Below are 18,164 nucleotides of genomic sequence, written 5' to 3'. Positions count from 1 at the left end.
AGAGTGTGAGACATTTTATAGGACAGAAGACTGAAGTTGTTCCATAAATAAATGTCTAAGAAAAAAAAGGAGGAGGGGGGAAGGAAAACTGTCATAGATAAAAGGAACTGAGTTGGGGCACCTGGGTGGCTCAGTTGGTTAAGCATCTGCCTTTGGTTCAGGCCCTGGAATCTCAGGGTCCTGGAATTGAGCCCTGGGTTGGGCTCCACGCTCAGCCCGGAATCTGCTTGTCCCTCTTCTTTGCTCCTCCCTGCCTCCCGGCTCATACCTCCTCTAAGATAAATAAAATATTTAAAATAAATAAATAAGAGACTTAGTAGACACATCAACTGAATGCAACTGGTAAGTTATTTTGGGATCCTAAGGAAAAACAGCTGTAGAAAAGACCTATTTCAGGGGCACCTGGCTGGCTCAGTCGAACATGCAACTTTTGATCTCAGAGTCATGGGTTTGAGACCCACTTTGAGTAGAGATTACTTAAAATAAAATCTTAAAAAAATCATTTCAAATAATTGGGAAAACTTGAACACAGTGATATTTAGGAATTACTGTTGATTTTGTTGAGTCTAATAATACTAAGATTACATTAAGGTCCTTGTTAGAAATTCACACTGAAGTATTTGTATTAATTGGTAAACAGATAAGATTGTCACTGGGTTTTCTTTACTAAAAGAAAGGGGAATGAGAGAAAGATGAAAGTCGGGGAGAGAAAGAGGAGAGGGAGGGGATAGAAGAATGAAAGAAAATGTCCAAAAGACAGTGGTTATTGAATTCAAGGTTCATGCTGAAATGTTTGAAATCCACCCCCTCCCGCATTTAAAAACTAAATCCTACCTTCCTTCTTTCCTTCCTGAATTAACAGTGTAAAAAAAGCATTTAGGTGGGGTCACGGGAGGTGGGAGAGCGCTGCAGCTCTGCCACTTTGGAGCGCATGTGGTATGAGGAGGGTGTCCCAGGGGCGGGGGAGGCGGGAATGACAGGAGAATGACCACGCCTATTTCACATCCCCATTCACATGTCACCGCCTGTCCTATTTGGGATTTTAGCCAAGGGAACGGAGTGAGAAGGCACCGGATTGAAAAACTTGTTAAAAAGAGGCAGTTTTGGGGCGCCTGGGTGGCTCAGTGGGTTGGAGCCTCTGCCTTTGACTCAGGTCATGATCCCAGGGTCCTGGGATCGAGCCCCCTGTTGGGCTCTCTCCTCGGCAGGGAGCCTGCTTCCTTCCTCTCTCTCTCTGCCTACTTGTGATCTCCCTCTGTCAAATAAATAAATAAAAATCTTGAAAAAAAAGGCAGTGTTGGTCAAATAAGGAAACGTATGGAAGGTAATGCGAGCAAAGTTGCTCATTATCAGAAAAGGGAATTACAAATCCAGAAAAAAACCAATCTGGTGTGAACCCTGTGATTTGGATTGGAGTTAGCAGTGTTAATATGAACTCAATTTCCCACACTTAAGTAACAACACAGAAACACAGAAGGTCTGTACTGAAGTACATCAGGCCAGGATTCAGGACTCTCCTGGAGCTCAGACGCTAGCACATGTCCAGCACTGGGCCAGACCCTCATTCCTAATACATGAGGCCCTACACCTTCACTGTTAAAAACCATTCTTGCTCCTGCTGAATCCAGGCGGCCCCAAGGAAAAGGCATCCCCAAACTGTAACACCTTGGGGATCATAAGCATCATAACACAAACCAGTTTGGGTCTTTGCTTAGGGACAGATTCTTCTGTATTTTACTTCTCCCTCTTAAAATAGAGACATCATCCATTACAAAGAGAACTGATGGAAGATAAGGTTTAAAGAAACGTCAGAAAAGCCAAGACCATTCACGAGCCAGAACGCACTGTCATAATTAGAAATAACCACAGTAATAACCATGGCAAATCTTTAAGCCGTTCTTACTCTGTGCCTGGTACTGTCTTAGGGGCCTTACGCACCGTAACTGGCGGGTCGCTCACAAGCCCGTGGGTTAGGTGACCTCATTCTCCCCATTTTACAGAGCGGTCCACTGAGGCACAGAACCTACACAAATGTAGGTTCAGTTCTCTAGGTAAGAGATTCTGAGATGTACGTGCAAGACATTTATTGAGTGCCGCAGAGAAGCACTATTGGGTGGAGAGGGAGGTTGAAAAGAGACATCAACAAATTCTACAAGGAGCTCTGGAATCAGAGCAATTGTCCTTTGGAGTGTCTTGCCTCAAAGCAAGGAGTCAACGTTGCACAAAGCCCTAAGACGTCAGTGGCCACTGAATGTGACGGGCCATGTTTGGGGACATGATCTTGAGCTATGGAGTTGTTGTTGTGCCCAAAGGATGTGTATCAAGAGCTTCTCATTCACTGAAGCAGCGGGGGGACTGTGTGCCTCAGTTGTGACAGAAGGAGCTGACCACCAAGCAGTAGATTCACTGCAAGAATCAATGACTGAAGTCTAATATCCCACATTCAGAGAGTGAAATGATATAGAAAGGATCCACAATGGAAACGATGCAGTAAACAACCCGGTAGAAAACTCTGAGACGGAGACTGGTGCCCCAAAGAAGAGTGTGTTTCAAGGAAGGAGTATTAAAAAACGGGAAACGTTGCCAAGAGGCTAGGGTGACAATTTATCACTAGAGTTGGGAACGTGGAAATCAAGAAGTTTCAGTGGAATGGCAAGGACAAAAAAAAAAAAAAAGATTTCGGTGGGTTTATAAAAGACGGGGTATTTTTCCATTTCTGAAACATGAGCTTAATTATTCAGACCCACTCTCTTAGTGAAAACAACCCATGCAGCATGCATTATTTAGAAGTAACTTCTTAAAAGCGTTGCAGAGCTCCTAAGATAGTAAGGATTCTCAACGTAAAATCTAGAAGTGAAAGTTCAGAGAGACGAGCAAGTACTTAAGCTGATTTTTATCCTGAGACCTTTTGCCAAACAACAATTTGATCTTCAGTCTGATGGTCTTTTTTTTTTTTTTAAGATTTTATCTATTTATTTGACAGAGAGAGAAATCACAAGTAGGCAGAGAGTGGGGGGGAAGCAGGCTCCCCGCTGAGCAGAGAGCCCGATGTGGGGTTCGATCCCAGAATCCCGAGAACATGACCTGAGCCAAAGGCGGTGGCTTAACCCACTGAGGCCTCCAGCCACGCCCAGTCTGACGGTCTTGAAAGTATAAGACAGAGCTGCAAGCCTGCCTAAGGTAAGCATCTGATCAGAGACCCTCCTCTGATAAACGCAGCTTCCATGGGGCAGATGCAGCCATGGACCCAAAGTAACCCAACTCCTTCCCACATCTACCTGCCACAGACTGGAAAGGAAGTTGCCTCGGTATGAACAGACCAAAACAGTGCCTGAGAATTGTAACTACAAGGTCGCTCTTGCACAGATTTGTCTTCCAAATCCACAAAACCGAGATGGGCCAAAAAGTCTTGAATCATGCGTTCAGTTTAAAGTTATTTGCCTCTTACCTGACAGAGGCAAATGCGAATCCTCTTAGGAGTACCCACTGTTCTCTTTGCTTTGAGTTTATGATACATACATTCTTCTATATTCCATGTGTAGATACATATCTATACGTATTTTCTATATATTCTGTATTCTTTATATACATATGTACATACATGCTTATATATTCTGCTTGCTTCGAGTTTAGTTCTTTAGCTGCTTATGCTGAGAGGATAGGCTATTGATCTGAGATCTTTCTTTTTTGATACAGGTGCTTAAGCTGTCAGTTTCCCGCTAAGCATGGCTTTAGCTACATCCCCTACATTTTGGTATATTGTCATTTTGTTATCAGTCATCTCAAAGTATTTTCTCATTTCCCTTGAAGTTTCATCTCTGACTCATTGATTACTTAGGAGTGTGTTGTCTAACTTCCAAATATATGTGAATTCCCCAAATTTCCTTTGGTTACTGATTTCTAATTTCATCCCAGTGTGGTTAGAGAACATACTCTATGATTTTAATCACTTGAAATTTGCTGAGGCTTATTTTATGACTTACCATAAGTCTGTCTTTGAGAATGTTCCATGTGCATTTTTAGATCTCCATGGGTTTTTATTTCTTTGCTTGTTTGTTTACTACCAGTGTGATTACCGTACAGTGTTATATTAGTTCAGATGTACACTGTGTGGCTCAACAATTCTGTACGTTATTCAGTGCTTATCACAATAAGTGTTTCCTTAACCCCTTCACCCACCCTCCCACCCACTGTATATTTAAGAGTGTGGTATTTTTGTCTGTTTTTACTTTGATCATTTGTTTCTTAAATTCCACACGTGAGTGTGAAATCAGGGGTGCCTGGGTGGATCAGTTGTTAGGAGTCTGTCTTCAGCTCTGGTCATGGTCCTGGGGTCCTGGGATCGAGCCCCACATCGGGCTCCTTGCTTGGTGGGAAGCCTGCTTCTCCCTCTCCCACTTCTCCTGCTTGTGTTCTCTCTTTCTCTATGTCTCTGTCAAATAAATAAGATCTTAAAAAGAAATCATATGGTATTTGTGTTTGACTTTTTTCACTTAACATTATACCCTCTAGGTCCATCCATATCATTGCAAATGGCAAGATTTCATTCTTTGTTATGGTTGAGCAATACTCTCTTCCATTTATATATATGAATATACCATTCTTCTTTAACCACTCATCGATTAATGGACACGAGCTGCTTCCATATATCTGCTGTTGTAAGTAATGCTGCTGTGAACATAAGGGTGCCTGTATCTTTTTGAATTACTCTTTTCATTTACTTTGGACAAATACCCAGTAGTGGAGTTATGAGATTATATGGTAGTTCTGTTTTTAATTTTTCAAGGAGCCTCCATGTTGTTTTCCACAGTGACTGTGCCAGTTTACATTCCTACCAGCAGAGCACAAGGGTTCCTTTTCTCCACAATCTCGCCAACATTTGTTATTTCTTATGTTTCTGAGTTTCGCCATTCTGACAGGTATGACATGGCATCTCATTGTGGTTTTGATTTGCATTTCTCTGATGATGAGTGATGTTGGGCATCTTTTTAGGTGTATGTTAGTCACTGGCATGTCTTCTTTGGAGAAATGTCCATTCATGTCTAATGCCCATTTTTATTTTATTATTTTTTTAAAGATTTATTTATTTGAGAGAGAGGGAGTGCTTGTGGGGGGAAGGGGCAGAAGGAGAGAATCTCCAGCAGACTCCCCACTAAGCAGGGAGCACCATGCAGGCCTCGATGCCATGATCCATGAGATCATGACCTAAGCCAAAACCAGGAGTTGAGGCTCAAGCAATTGAGCCATCCAGGTGCCCCTGGAAGAAACTTGCTGGAGGTTTACCCAAATATCAACAAATATAAAATGTGTTTGATGGGGCACCTGGGAGGTTCAGTCTGTTAAGCGTCTGACTCTTGATTTCAGCTCAGGTCATGATCTCAGGGTTGTGAGACTGAGCCCCGAGTGGGACTCCCGGGATGTTCCCGGAGCTCCTCCCCCCATGCTCCCGCGCGCTCCTCCCCCACCCTCCTCGGAAGCTCCCTGGCCCTCCGCTGGTGCTCCCCTGGAGGTCCGCCAGTTCTCCTCCGCGTTCTCGGCCGCTGGTCCGGCTTCGCACGGGTGCCTGTGTTCTGCGTGCACAGCGGTAACTGCCCTAATCGACTCAAACGCTAGTTTCATTCCACGTACACGTCAGCTTTATGTCGTTACCTGTGCACCTGTCCGCGTCTCATCCTCGGCCCCTCGACTCCAGATGACAATCGCAGCAAAACCCTGCATTCCCAGCGTCACAACCGCCGTCTCCTGTTGTGCTGCCAACACCAGGGGCGAGCACTGGAACTGGAAGGACCGCCGCGTTTCCGAGGCCGCCTGAGCGCAAAGGACTGGCCCTCCTTGGCGGGAGCCGGAGCGAGGTGGTCCCCGAGACGCAGCGCCCTCCGGCGTCCTAGAGGGGACAGGAAAGCTCTTGGAGGGCGACAGGGCTCAGGCTGCTGACGCACTTCCGGCCTTCGTGGCTGCTGGGTTGCCGGGTTGCTGCTCCCCGCCGGGGCTCCCGAGCGTCCCTGGACGGGAGGTGAGTTTCGGGCCCCGGGAAGAGTGAGGGCCCCCGCCTTGGAGTAGGCGGGAGGAGCCCTGGGCGCTGGCCTGGCCCCCGGACGCCTTCTGCAGCCGAGAGGAGTGGGAGAGACCCCCCGCGGCGGGGCTCTGGCGGCGCCGGAGTGTGGGGCGGGGGGCGCCCGGCTGGACTGCGCCCCGTGGACGGCCGCACCCCCATACCCACCCGCTTTGTTTAGCCAGTGTTCGCATTACGAAGTGTTCTTTTCTGCAGATATTTCCAAGGAGATCGCAAGCCTCAGGAATGGTCATTCTTAAGTAGTTCCGAGTGTGCATCTTCCAAAATTGGCGTTTTGTGGCCGCGAATCGTGCCGGGAGCGCCCGGAGAGCCGCCCGACACCTAGTCCTGGTCCCTCGCCGTGTTCGTCTCTGCGGCTGGTTCGCGCCGAGTCGGAGCCGCTACAGACCATTCGCTGCGGGAGCTGCGTGTGAGAGCTTAGAGCCGGCCTCCTGCCCCGTGTCCCGTCCCCGTCCGCTGCCTCGTCGCGGGGAAGACCGGCCCGTCCCCCGGTAGAGGACTGCCGCTTCTGGACCTGCCTGTTTCCTCGTGGTTTTAAGTGGTTCCTCCACTTACTTGTCACTGTAATTTGGTTACGCTTTTGGGTTTATTGTACAACACACGGTGGTTTACGGTTTTCGGTATCCGTCTTGTTGCTAATACGCGCAAGCTAGTAAGAAAAATGCTCTTCTAGGCGTTTCCTCCGTGATTTTAGTTAAGTAACAGGACGACCCGTTACCAAAGTCTGCAAGTGTGTCACCTTCCTCGTGTTTGCTGGCTGACACCCGGCAGGCACGGAGCATCCGTGAAGTGAATTCTTTTGTGGGTGACAGGTAACGCACAGAAACTGCATGTTGGATTTAGGGTGAGCACTCCGGCTTCCTTCAGGAGTGTACCTAACATGCTCCGACATTATGACTTCTGTTTCACCACTTTCCTGCCCCTCCATGAGCTGCAAACTCCTGTGGATACCCAGCTCATAGCGCAGCTCCAGAAACATCTGTGCGAAGACCGAAGCACTTTTTTACAGAGATTAAGCTGTTTTGCTTTTGTTCGTATCTTTCGAAGTTACATTAACTTGAAGAATACAGTAACATTACTTTCCGGATCCAGTGCAATATCCTCTACCCCCTTCTTCCAGCTCTTCTTTCCACTCTGGGCTTTTCTGCTTCCACTTCCGCCTCCACCTTCCTTCCCTCAGCTCATTCACCATCCGGGAGCAGGGCTTCTTGACACATCAATCCAGTCTTTTCACTCCCCTTCTTAAACGCCTTCCATGACTTTTGCACTTAAAATCCGGGCTCCTGGGCCCTGCATGATCTGACTTGTCTTGCCAGCCTCAGTGTTTACCATCTTCTCTCACTTGTCTGCATCCACTCCAGGCTCCTTTCATTGGTTTGACCGCACCTCTTCTACCTCAGGGCCTTTGAAGAGTCGGGTGCTCTTCCTGTCCCCACTTCTGCTGGTTGCATGGGTCACTCCTTTTCGCTCTTAAGGGCTCCACCTAGATGTGTACCTCACCTCTCATCACTCTGTCTTCATAGGTCCTCCGTTTATTTGATACCTCAGGGTCTGGTTGGTTTTCCTCACAGAACTTCTGTCGCCGAGTCCTTATTTCATTTGCCTGCCTCCTTAGCCACTTTTGTTGTTGATGTTACTTTTAGTTTGTCTTTTCTATTGGAATGTGAGCGCCAGAAAAACAGAGAGGGGTCCTCTCTTTTTCACAGTCGTATCACTAGTGCCTCCCAAAGTGGCCTGGTATGTCACAGATGCTCAGGGACCATCTGTTGAGTAAAATGAGTGAATAAATGGCAACGGTATCTGTCTAGAACGCAGTCCGGAAACAGGATATCAGGAGAAATCAAATAGGGAAACTTTGAGTGTATAATATAAACTGCACCAAATCTATGCACTATATTTAAAAAACACAAGAGTCTTAAAGTCATAAGTTGTCAAAATTCAATTTCTTGGGTTGTAGGATTGAAGTTCTTGGTAGAACTGAGGTCCCCCTCATGCCTCAGCTTCTAGAGGCGGCCTGCATTCCTCTCCCCGAGGCTCCCTCTTGCATTGACAAGCCAGCAGATGGGCCCAGACCCTCCTCATGCTTCGAGTCTGATGCGCTCTTCTGCCACCAGCCCAAGAATCCTCTGCTGTTAACGAAGTCATGCAGGTAGTGTAGCCCCACCCAGAGATCTGTCTTGCTGTCATATGGTCAGCTAATTAGTAATCTTAATTATGTTGCTGGGTGAACTTGGGAGACCTCAGGCCCTGCAGCTTTGACTTACCTGGTCCCAAAGATACCGCCAAAGGGTATTGTCTCGTGACATAAAGAATTTAAGGACAGGGGCGCCTAGGTGGCTCAGTGGGTTAAAGCCTCTGCCTTCGGCTCAGGTCATGATCCCATGACGTGGGATCTAGCCCCACGTCAGGCTCTCTGCTCAAGCAGGGAGCCTGCTTCCTCCTCTCTCTCTCTGCCTGCCTCTCTGCCTACTTGTGATCTATCTCTGTCAAATAAATAAATAAAATCTTAAAAAAAAAAAAGAGTTTAAGGACAGACACAACACAGTAATGACGCCTTCTCAGAGATGTGAGAGCGCCAGTGCATTGCTGCCCGCTGAGGTTTGGGTCTTTTTTACTGACAGCTGTCAGTAAGGGAGTGGAATATTCATTATTTGGGGCGGGGATTTCTTGGAAGCAGGGTTTAGTGCTAGTTTGATTTGGCTTCTTTGGCTTCGTTTTGGAGTACTGCCAGGATGGGCCTCTGACCTTCCCCACAGCTGGCCATGAGCTCGTCCTTACTGGCCTCCAGGCATCCTGTTAGAGCCTCACTGACTGCCTACTCTGACAGTTAGATCTTAATTATACCTTTTGCCATGGAAACAGTCAAAAGAGAAATACTGGAGGACAGATCATGGGGCCATCTTTGAATTAGCCTACCACAGTCCTGCTGTTTATTTATTGGGCAGATGATGGACATTTGGGTTGGTTCTACTTTGGAGTTACTATGAATGAAGCTGCTCTGAACATGTATTTAGCTTTTAGTGGAGTGAACACTCGTTTCTTTAGGATCTGTATCCAGGAGTGGAATTACTTAGTAACACCTGTGTTCCACTTGTTAAAAAATGACACTATCACTCAGTATCTGAAACTTGAAGACAGAGCTGAAGACGTATGCTGACTGGGTAAAGTCCTTCTGAACGGAAGAGATTGCTGAACTTCTCTAGGTGTTTTGAGAAGCACACAGTTCAGTATTGCTGGGTCTTAATGGGGTCAAAGGGCTGACATCGTGTGTGGAAGCATGGTTTCATGGGACAGAATGTTGTCAGTTGTTGGGACTTAGATGTGTTTATTGGGATGAGTTATTCTGAATTGGCTGATTTTCAAAAGCTATGGTGTCATGATTGAGTGACTTGCAAAAATACGTTCTCTGAAGTGGATTGCTGAAATGACTGAACAAACCACATCTGGGCTACTGGACACCACGGGTACAGACCAAGCAGTCTTTTCCTAGGAGTGAGTGATTTTTTTTTTCATTCTAAAGCTTTTTTTTTTTTTTAAGTCTTTATTTATTTATTTGACACATAGAGAGAGAGATCACAAGTAGACAGAGAGGCGGGGCGGGGGGGCGGAGGGTAAGCAGACTCCCCGCTGAGCAGAGAGCCTGATGCGGGGCTTGATTCCAGAACCCTGAGAACATGACCCGAGCCGAAGGCAGAGGCTTAACCCACTGAGCCACCTAGGCGCCCCTCATTCTAAAACTTTAGTAGATAATTCTAAAGAATTTTCCAGGGGCACCTACCTGGGGGGCTCAGTCAGTTAAGCGTCTGCCTTGGTCTAGGTCATGACCTCCAGGTCCTGGGATTGAACCTCTGTTGGGCTTCCTGCTCAGCAGAGAGCCTGCCTCTCCCTCTCCCTCTGCCCCTCCCCCCAGCTCGTGCTCTCGTGCTTGGTCTCTCAGGTAAATAAATAAAATCTTTAAAAAAAAAAAAAAGAATTTTCCAAAATGTTGTATACCTTGAACTATCAGCATTCATACATGAACGCTCCATTCGTTCCATATGCTTGTGATTCACCCTTAAATTAGAAGAAATGTATTTACTTTTTGAATTTTTTAAATGAAGGTGTCGTTTGCTATTTCCATTCTCCTGACAATAGGGACCTTAACGCTCTAACATTGAACTGAACATGCACCACATCTTGTCATTATACGTTAGAATTTTAATTTCATGCCCTTCCCCTTTTGTGTAGTAAAACATTCTTATGTAAAAAAAAAATGTGATGAAGGATATCCTTTGAGAAATTGCAGGTCACCCCTGCCCCAACACTCCTCTTCCATCCCAAAGACAAATAATGTTGCTTGGGAATTCAAATATATTCTTTTTTAGTACAAATGTTAGCATGTTAGTCACACTCGTTCTTCACCTTCCTCTTTTCAGTTAACTGTCTTGGCAGCCCTTTCATATTTGTGCATAAAGAGCTTTCTCATTTTCTAAAACTGCATCGTAATGCAATAAACCAGCCTCTGCAGTCTGCGTAAGCAGTGCCCCGCGGGCCCACGTTCGTGTTGTTCCCAGCTTTGTCCTGTCGCAAAGCGGGGCTTCAGTGGTAACCTTGGCTGTACGGCACTTTATGTATGACTGCATATATTACTTTTTAGGGATTTTTTTGCCATAATCGTTTAAATGTATTGTCAGGTTTTGTCAGCTCTCGGGCTTCCGTTATTTCTTGTTTCACACCTCTCTGATTTCACTTGTATTTGCTGTGCTGCACCCTTGACTTTACGAGGGGTCCGTGGGTGGCATGTGACTTTGCTGCGCCCACTGCTTGCTTCTCTTTGGCTGTGGGCAGGTTCCATGTTGTTCATCCTTCTGCGCACTCTGCTTGTGTTCTGGACTCCGGTTCTGTTCGTGGGGTCCGTTTCCCTGGTAGGTCATCGGCTCTTCCTCTGGCAGCTTTTACGGTCGTCTCTTTGTCCGCACCAGCTGCAGCTTCACTGTATTCTGTCCCCGTGAGTACTCTTGATCAGAGAAGTCACGCCTTCAGTTCGGGAAAATTCTTGCCAGATACTGAACAGTCACAGACTTCTGTTACTCTTCAGCTGTGTCACTTCTGTGGTGTATCCTCTAGTGTGTTTTTAGTGTCAAAGTTTCTTCTGTTCTAAGATTTTGAATTCTTTTTTATATCTACCTGATGTTATATTTTACCTGTTTTGGTTTCACTGTAGTTTTCAAAATCACTTACTCTAAAAATTCTTGGACTATGGATAGAATAAATTTCATCCCAAGTGAATTTCTTTCTTTTTTTTATTTTTAAAGATTTTATTTATTTGACAGAGAGAGAAACAGTGAGAGAGGGAACATAAGCAGGGAGCGTGGGAGAGGGAGAAGCAGGCTTCCGGCCAAGCAGGGAGCCTGATGCGGCGCTCAATCCCAGGACACTGGGATCATGACCTGAGCTGAAGGCAGACGCTTAACAACTGAGCCACCCAGGCGCTCCCCCCCCGCCCCCCCCCCGCCCCCCAAAAGTGAATTTCTATTTGAATTGTTGATTTGTCTTTCTTAGGGTTAGAGTTTCGCATGTTTTGGAATTTCTTTGGAATGGGAAAGTGTTTTAGATTTCTCTTACTTTATTTAGCATTACATCTAAGACCCTTTCTGGGTCTCATGCCTAGGGCTTTCATGTTGCTGCCCTGAGCGGTTACTAGGTGGGCAGACCTGGTATGCGGCCGGCAGCTCGCAGCGTTGGTTACTGCAAATGAGGCTGGTCCTGTCGCTGGGCCCCTGGCCCGTAGCTCCCGATAAAACCATAGGCCAAGTCAGCAGCAGAGTCATTTTTTCCCTGCTGCACCCCTCACCTCCATGAGTGTGGAACTCCCTTGATGCTCCTGGCGTCAGCAAGTGACCCTGGATGCCTGCACTCTGTCACATGCCACCGTCACCGCGAATCTTTAATCCCTCCAGAGCCGAATTCTAGGCTGGCGCCCGCTGCTTACAAACCCATTAGCCCATAGCTTCACTGCACTTGCGGCTCTGTGTGTCTGTTTCTGGTCCACTGTCATTTTTATCTCGTATTTATGGCTGGCCATGTCCTCCTCTTCTTTTTTTTTAACGTATCATCTCCTAATGTTTGGAGCCAGTTGGTAATCAAGGGTAACCGGCTGTGCCATGTTACTCTGGAAATCTGAATCCAACCTTCCGTTTGTTGCTTTTGAGCTGCCATTGGGATTTTCAGGGTTATGTCCCTCTTGGGATCTAGAGGTAGACTTCAGCACACATTTGGAAGGTCACCGCAGGTCATTTAGTCTGTCTTGACCTTTCTTGAATATTTCTTCCAGGATTTTCAACTACCTCCTGAATATTGGCCTATGTATTCAATGTTTTATTTTGTTTATCCTATTTCCTCTATAAAAGAGGATATTCAACTCATTAATACTGCTTCGCTAAGAATACCAGGTAATTAATAATTTATTTAGCAGTTGCTGTGGGCCAGATACTGTGCTGAGCTTTTTTTTTTAATTTCTTTTAAGCATAACAGCTGTGCTGAGCTTTTAATATGCATTTCGTTATATAATTATCACAACAGTCTTCTTTTTTTAAAAATTATTTTTATTAACATATAATGTATTATTTACCCTAGGGGTACAGGTCTGTGAATCGTCATGCATAAACGTTTCACAGCACTCACCATAGCACATACCCTCCCCAATGTCCATAACCCAGCCACCCTCTCCCTACCCACTGTCCCCCGGCAACCCTCAGTTTGTTTTGTGAGATTAAGAGTCTCATATGGTTTGTCTCCCTCCTGATCCCATCTCGTTTCATTTTTTTCCTTCCTTACCCCCCAAACCCTCTGCCCTGCCTCTCAAATTCCTCATATCAGGGAGATCATATGATAATTGTCTTTCTCTGATTGACTTATTTCACTTAGCATAATACCCTCTAGTTTCATCCACGTTGTTGCAAATGGCAAGAGTTCATTTCTTTTGATGGCTGCATAGTATTCCATTGTGTATATATACCACTTCTTCTTTATCCATTTGTCTGTTGATGGACATCTAGGTTCTTTCCATAGTTTGGCTATTGTGGACATTGCTGCTATAAACTTTCAGGTGCACGTTGCCCTGTGGATCACTATGTTTGTATCTTTAGGGTAAATACCCAGTAGTGCAATTGCTGGGTCATAGGGTAGTTCTATTTTCAACTTTTTGAGAAACCTCCATGCTGTTTTCCAGAGTGGTTGCACCAGCTTGCGTTCCCACCAACAGTGTAGGAGGGTTCCCCTTTCTCTGCATCCCCGCCAACACCTGTCATTTCTTGACTTGTTAATTTTAGCCATTCTGACTGGTGTGAGGTGGGATCTCATTGTGGTTTTGATTTGTATTTCCCTGATGCCGAGTGATGTGAGCACTTTTTCATGTGTCTGTTGGCCATCTGGATGTCTTCTTTGCGGAAATGACTGTTTATGTCCTCTCTCCGTTTTTTGGGTTTTTTTGTTTGTTTTTTAAAGATTTTATTTATTTATTTGACAGAAATCACAAGAGAGGCAGGCAGAGAGAGAGGAAGGGAAGCAGGCTCTCCTTTGAGCAGAGAGCCCGATGTGGGACTCGATCCCAGGACCCTGAAATCATGACCTGAGTCGAAGGCAGCGGCTTAACCCACTGAACCACTCAGGCGCCCCCCTCTCTCCGTTTTTTTTTTTTTTTAAAGATTTTATTTATTTATTTGACAGACAGAGATCACAAGTAGGCAGAGAAGCAGGCAGAGAGAGAGGAAGAAGAAGGATCCCCGCCGAGCAGAGAGCCCAATGTGGGACTCGATCCCAGGACCCTGAGATCATGACCTGAGCCGAAGGCAGTGGCTTAAACCACTGAGCCACCCAGGCGCCCCCCTCTCTCCGTTTTTTGATTGGATTATTTGTTCTTTGGGTGTTGAGTTTGGTAAGTTCTTTATAGATTTTGGATACTAGCCCTTTATCTGATATGTCATTGGCAAAAATCTTCTCCCATTCTGTCAGTTGTCTGGTTTTGTTGACTGTTTCCTTTGCTGTGCAAAAGCTTTTGATCTTGATGAAGCCCTAATAGTTCATTTTTGCCCTTGTTTCCTTTGCCTTTGATGATGTTTCTAGGCAGAAGTTGCTGCGGCTGAGGTGGAAGAGGTTGCTGCCTGCATTCTCCTCAAGGATTTTGTTGGATTCCTGTCTCACACTGAGGTCCTTCATCCATTTTGAGTCTGTTTTTGTGTGTGGTGTAAGGACACGGTCCAGTTTCATTCTTCTGCAGTCACAACAGTGTTCTGAGAGGGGTGTTTTGGTCAGCCCAGTTGAGAGAGGCTGTATGATTTGAACATTGCTATGCAGCACTGTCTCTCTAAAGACGATTTTAAAGAATTCATTCCATTTAGTTCACCAGAGGATGCCAAATTGCACATAATTGAATTGATCAGGTAAATAAAACATTGAGAAAGATTCATCCATAATTTCGTGGCAAATCTTAACTTGTAAATCCTCTAGGTGTTTTGTCATGAGAGGTATTTGGGATCTGTAGCAGGTTGGGACCTGGTTGGAGTGGAGACAGACAGGAGGACTGGTTAGGAGCACTGGGTGACGCATACAGATCCTGGGAGCAAGGGCGGCGTGGGGAGAACAGAGAGAGTCTGTCTGCCCGTGCTTCTTCCCTTCCCTTGCCTAGCCACAGCTTGAAGAAATGAAGAGGGTTCAGTTACTGCTCCTGAGAACGTCCCAGGAGCACTTGGAGCAGGCGGCACCGTGCTGGGAACTAGGGTAAAGACAGGGCTCGCGGTGGCACAGACCAGGAGGTCAGTCCTAAGTGCAGCAACGGTGGGGGAGCAGCACAGCAGCTAGAGGCCGCTCCACCCGGGGCGGCGGGGCTGTGAGGAGTCTGCCTTGTGGTGCTCCGTGGTTTCGCGGGAGCAGACGTTGTGTCCCCATAATCAATCACACAACCGTTCGTGCCTGTAAATCTAACCCCATGGGAAGCCACATTTTCAATAACAGGATTCAGTGCAAGCTCATAGTTAGGGATTCTCAGATTTAAAATCTACAGATTTTCCTGGACTGAAGGCTCAAAAACCCTGACACACAGATTCTGCGGTAATGAGTGAAAACAGTGCGGTTGTTGGCCTTGGACACTGGCGAAGAGCAGGCTCCACAATCTTGGTTAACTCTCCATGCTCTCAACTCTAACCTAGTTTTACATGAACATTGCACAAACATTTTTGTCTCTCCCCCTGGAAACGCCAGGACGGCAAGGGCTGGGTCTGCTGCTTCTCGCTGCTGTGGCCAAGGTGCCCCACACTGTGCCGGGCACCTGCTGGACACACAGCATTTGCCTGAATGGAATGAAGACATTTTCCAGCAATGGAGCATCACTGAAAAACTTCTAAGTTCTCTCAGACATTAATAATTTATTAACACACTGGGGCGCCTGGGTGGCAAAGTGGGTTAAAGCCTCTGCCTTTGGCTCAGGGTCCTGGGATCGAGCCCCGCGTCGGGCTCTTTGCTCAGCAGGGAGCCTGCTTCCTCCTCTCTCTCTCTCTCTCTCTCTCTCTGCCTGCCTCTCTGCCTACTTGTGATCTCTGTCTCTCAAATAAATAAATAAAAATCTTTTAAAAAAATAATAATTTATTAACAGAGGCTGAAGTCGTATATGAAACGCAAGTTCTACCACAAAAGTGAACACGAGTGGAGCCACATTCAGCCTTCCAGCGTCAGTGCCAGAGCCCTGCACAGACTCCCGCATTTCCACTCCGAGCCGCGCGCTCTCAAGTACAGGTCTACTGCGGGGCAGTGAAATACAAGCCTTGCTGCCCTCACTGTGCGGTAGAGTCAAGTCTGAGCAGCTCAGCCCGGCGTTCGAGGCTGTCTCTGGTACAGTGTATCTTTCCTCACGTGACTTCCACACGCTTCTGCCCGCCTCTGGCCATCTGCAGTTCGGCCCCCAGGACCCCCGCGCGGCGTGACCGTAAATCGCCGAGGTCTGTCGTTTGCTTGGCCCGTCATGTTGAGTCCCCTCCCAGCGCCCTGGCCTTGCCTGAGAAGTTCCCGTGTGTTCTCTTGGGCGTCCTTCACACCCGCCTGCTCCCAAGCCGCAGTCGTCGGCTGCTGGGGGCCCGGGCGGAGTTACTTCTCCCCGCCCGCTCACACCTGGTGGAGTGCTCTCTGCTAGCGCCCGTCGTTTGAGCCAACCGCTGGTCGTGCGTGTCCGGTTCCTTACCTGATGCCTTTTCAATCACTGCTGGTTCTTTGTTTTCTTTCTGTAATTTTTTAAATGGTACAAAAATGAGAAAAAGTACAGAGAGTTTTCTGTGAAGGTAAGTTGCCTTTTCTCTCTTCTGCACTTATGGAGTCCCTCCACGTTGCTGTCAGTTTTTCGTTGCCATGGTAACGTGGTGTAACAAACAGCCGTAAATCTCTGGTGGCCAGTAGCAATTAGTGTTTCTTTCTTTCTTTTTTTAAATTTAATTCCTTCGGTGTTTAGCACGTGGATCTGTGGGGTTCAGCTGACCTGGGCAGGACGGACTTGTGTATCTGTAGTGCCCGCGGGTCTGCCCGGCAGTTCTGCAGACCTCATCCAGGCTCGCTCACGTTCCTGGGGCTGAGCAGAGGGGACGGTCCCTCTGCCCTGCTGGGGTGACGGGTCCTGTCCCACACGCCTCTTCCATCAGGAAGCAGATGCTCCTTGCCGATGTGGAGGGCAAAGGGCAAGCCAGCTACCGAGTCACACAAGTACTTCCCAAGCCTTCGCTCGTGTGACATTTGCTGGTGTCACCCTGGCCAAATCCGGTCACGTGCTTGAGCACAGACTCACGGGGGTGGGGGGGTTTGTGTACAGGAAGGAGGGAAGGTGGGGGCAGCTGGTGGATTCTGCCCTGCGCTTTTCTCCAGATGCTGCACGCGTAACCTAGACGAGAGCGCGAGTCATTGTTCTGTGCTTCACTTTTTCCCCATGACTTTTTAATTTCCATTAACACATGATTTTCATCATCAGGTGTGTCCTCTAAAGAAGAACACATCAGGAAATCTTAAATAAGGTTCTCTTGGCCCCCGGCTGGAGTGAACCTTCTGAATTCACCCTAGAATGGCTTCAGCAGAGGAGCGGGGACTGAGGATTGTGAAGGTGGAGGAAGACGCGATCTGGGACCAGGAAACCTGCCTTCGAGAGAACAGCTTTTCTACCCAGGAGGCCTCCCGCCAACTTTTTAGGCACTTTTGTTACCAGGATTCCCCGGGGCCCCGCGAGGCGCTGAGCCGGCTGCGGGAGCTCTGCCGCCGCTGGCTGCGGCCCGAGACGCACAGCAAGGAGCAGATCGTGGAGCTGCTGGTGCTGGAGCAGTTCCTGACCATCCTGCCCGAGGAGCTGCAGGCCTGGGTGCGGGAGCACCGCCCGGAGAGCGGGGAGCAGGCGGTGGCTGTGGTCGAAGATCTGGAAAGGGAGCTTAGTGATCCCGAGAACCAGGTGAGAGGGGGACACGGGCTCCCAGCCACTTCGCAGACACCGAACAGGGTGAGGTTTGCGGACGCAGGCGGGCTGGCTGCCGCCAGTTCTCGGGTGCCGTGTAGCCGTCTGCCCCCAGCCTGCACGGCTTAAAAAATGCAAGCATCGTCTCGTATCAGGAAGCCAGTTAGGGGCTCTCTGATGAGGTTGCGGTGAAGGTTTTTTTTTTTTTAACTTGAAGTCTCTCTTTACCAGTCCTGTCGGGGGGGGTGATCTAATCCACTCTCCTGAGGTGGGGAGGGAAACTGAGGCACAGAGCAGCAGGGCCCTACAGGGAGTCAGGACCCAGACGCCGTGAGGTGGGGTGCAGCGCTGGGGTTGCAGGGCTCTTTCGGGCTGGCTCGTTTCAGCCCCGGGCAGCGGGGAGCGGGGGCCGGTGGATGGGCTGCCGGAATGGCTCCCCTCCTCCACGGACGCGGGCAGGGGCCGCAGTGCTCACCGGCTGTTGGCAGGAGGCTTTGTTCTCTGCCATGTGCATGTGCGCTTAGGGCTCAGAGTGTCCTCGCGTCGGCCGGCTTCCCCGAGAGAGACAGACAGAGAGGGAGGATGAGGAGGGAGCCCCGGTGCTCTGTAGGACTTGGTCTCTGAGGTTGTGGACCG

General features: G+C 47.9%; 1 protein-coding gene across 5 annotated transcripts in view; it reads left to right on the top strand.

Moving 5' to 3' along the window:
• The window catches only part of ZSCAN31 (zinc finger and SCAN domain containing 31), a 62,506-nt gene that overhangs the window by 17,424 nt on the left and 26,918 nt on the right, over nucleotides 1-18,164 (top strand). For 2 of the 5 annotated variants that reach the window (XM_046004760.1, XM_046004756.1), the window contains exons 1-3: nucleotides 5,944-6,013; nucleotides 6,269-6,636; nucleotides 15,702-17,525. In XM_046004760.1, coding sequence (XP_045860716.1) covers nucleotides 17,148-17,525 — 378 coding nt within the window. In that variant the 5' untranslated portion in view covers nucleotides 5,944-6,013; nucleotides 6,269-6,636; nucleotides 15,702-17,147. Of the gene's footprint in view, nucleotides 1-5,943; nucleotides 6,014-6,268; nucleotides 6,637-15,701; nucleotides 17,526-18,164 lie in introns of those variants that run through there. The other 3 variants (XM_046004758.1, XM_046004757.1, XM_046004759.1) reach the window with 3 other exon arrangements.

This window comes from Meles meles, chromosome 5, assembly GCF_922984935.1.
Source record: "Meles meles chromosome 5, mMelMel3.1 paternal haplotype, whole genome shotgun sequence".
NCBI lineage: Eukaryota > Metazoa > Chordata > Mammalia > Carnivora > Mustelidae > Meles > Meles meles.
Note: the sequence above shows the minus strand (reverse complement) of the source record. Positions and strands in the feature narration are given on the sequence as shown.